Source organism: Otolemur garnettii, unplaced genomic scaffold (assembly GCF_000181295.1).
Source record: "Otolemur garnettii isolate 467f Iridium unplaced genomic scaffold, OtoGar3 scaffold00174, whole genome shotgun sequence".
In the NCBI taxonomy this organism is placed as follows: Eukaryota; Metazoa; Chordata; class Mammalia; order Primates; family Galagidae; genus Otolemur; species Otolemur garnettii.
The window spans coordinates 1125851-1127974 of record NW_003852569.1 but is presented as its reverse complement, the minus strand read 5'-3'; the positions used below and the strand labels follow the sequence as shown (position 1 = coordinate 1127974).

The window sequence follows — 2124 nt, the reverse complement described above, 5'->3', positions numbered from 1 at the left end:
GAGTCTCCTGCCTCAGCCTCCCAAGTAGCTGGGGCTACAGGCGCCCGCCACAACGCCTGGCCATTTTTTGGTTGCAGCCATCATTGTCGTTTGGCGGGCCCGGGCTAGGGATTTGAATCCGCCACCTTAGGTGTATGTGGCTGGCACCTTAGCCGCTTGAGCCACAGGCGCCAAGCCCCCACACAGTATTCTTATGTTAATTCATATTCAACAGGAACACTAAAGTGACTGCTAATTAGTTTCTTTAGGACTTGATGTAGAAATTTAGCATTCCTTGGCTGGCTAAGGAGCTAGCCACATACACCTGAGCTGGTGGGTTCGTATCCAGCCCGGGCGGGCCAAACAACAATGACTGCTGCAACCAAAAAAATATCTAGGTGTTGCAGCGGGCGCCTGTAATCCCAGCTACTTGGGAGGTGGAGGTGTTAGGACCTAAAGCGACACCACTGAGAGACCACCTTGCACACATGAAAAGTCAAGGAAGGTCTTTATTTCTTTCGGGAATATGCTCAGGTCACTCCTGCTTATAGCGTGGTCCCAAGGGAGTGGCCCCTAAACAATGGCCAGGGAAGTTTTTATAAACTTTCTCGCAGGGTATTATGGGTTGCAATAAAATGCTAGGGAAGGTGGCTGGGGAAGAAGTCAGTGTCGGATCACCTATTGGTCATTGGGGAAGCCTGGGGTTCTGACAGGTTGACTGTCTTTCTGTGGTTGGGGTCTCCGCCAGGGTTAGTAGTGTGTGGATTGGTCGTTGCTACCTGGGCTGTTTACCTGATTTACGGCCTGTGCCTGCTGTGGAGCTTCCTGCGGTCTCTTCAGAGGCAGGAGACTCGCTTGAGCCCAGGAGTTGGAGGTTGCTGTGAGCTGTGATGCCACAGCACTCTACCCAGGGCAAGAGGTAGAGGCTGTCTCGAAAAAAAAAAAAAAAGAAATTTAGCATTCCCTATATGGAGTGAGGAGTTGTTGGTTCAGAAGATTTCAGTATCTGTGGCACAAACTGTCAGGTCTCTTTCCTCACACATTGTTAACGGTGTTCCTGCCTGCGTGTTTTAATCTTCCATGCCAGAGCCCAGTATCACAATCGCAGTGCTTTTTAAGGCTTCCTCTTTTTATACAAAGTGTCCATAAAGTTCGTGTGCAATTTGTTGCTTTATGGACACACCCTGTATATACAGCTCAGTATTTCCAAAGTAGAAAAAGCAGGCACAGAGCTGAAGAAGGGCAAGAAAAAGTTGATGCGGAACAGGACCAGCCCAAGAGAAGTAGCTTCGGCGGGGGGCGGGGAGGAGTCTTACCCTCCACAGACTGCGTAAGGCTAAGTTTCAGGTTTTCCTTGGGCCGATGTTTAGCGTCCTCCACTAGCTTATAAACGCGGTGTAGCCGATTCAAGCGCGGCTTTCGGCCCTCTCCAGCCAGCTGCACCTTCCACCAGCGCTTCACGGTGACCGTGCCCTGACGGCCAGAAAAACGAGGTTAAGCACACCTCCACAGGATACCCGCTCCCGCCGCCGGCACCTCAAAGAAAGCCCGCCACCCCCAGTCCTGGCCACTCCAGTTTGGATTCAGGGCGCTCCCGCAAACGACCATAGGGCATAACAGCCCCATAAGCCAGAACCAACCCTCACCCGGTTTTGAGAGAGGCTGAAGTCGGGTTGCGGGACGGGGGTGCCCACTTCAAGTCGCGGCGGGAGCAGCTCCCGGACTCTGTCTCGTCGCAGCAGGTCAGTGCCCGCCCGCAGGAGAGCTCTGCCTGCAGCCACGACCACGGCCGCCGCCATGTTCCCGCGCACAGCGCGAGAGCCGAGGAAGGACCCCGGCGTGCGGCGGCAGGAAAGGCCCCCCCGGGCTGCCCGCAGCGCGCCTGAGCCGGCGCGGCGTTGGACGCTGTGGCTTCACAGCATCGCTGGCGTGGCCATAACAAAGGAGAGCTGAGATACACGCTTCCTGCTCCGTGACTCCGCGTTTTCCTCGCGACTCTCTCTTTGGGGGGAGGAAGAGGGAAAGGGACTCCTGTAATTATTGACTGATTATGGAATGCGTGTTAGGTGGATTGACGCTTGTATCTTCTTCTTTTTGACGCAGAGTGCCGAGCCATCGCAGCTCGCATTAACTTTAAACTCTTGG

At 54.3% G+C, this 2124-nt stretch overlaps 1 protein-coding gene across 4 annotated transcripts in view; it reads right to left on the bottom strand.

Annotated features, from left to right (window-relative positions):
• Positions 1-1778, bottom strand: part of MRPL9 (mitochondrial ribosomal protein L9) — a 34082-nt gene extending 32304 nt beyond the window's left edge. For all 4 annotated transcript variants that reach the window (XM_023519419.1, XM_023519420.1, XM_023519422.1 and 1 more), the window contains exons 1-2: positions 1626-1778; positions 1296-1452 (exon numbers count right to left, since the gene is read on the bottom strand). In XM_023519419.1, the coding sequence (XP_023375187.1) occupies positions 1296-1452; positions 1626-1778 (310 nt within the window). The remainder of the gene's footprint in view (positions 1-1295; positions 1453-1625) is intronic.
• Positions 1779-2124: the final 346 nt, after the last annotated feature.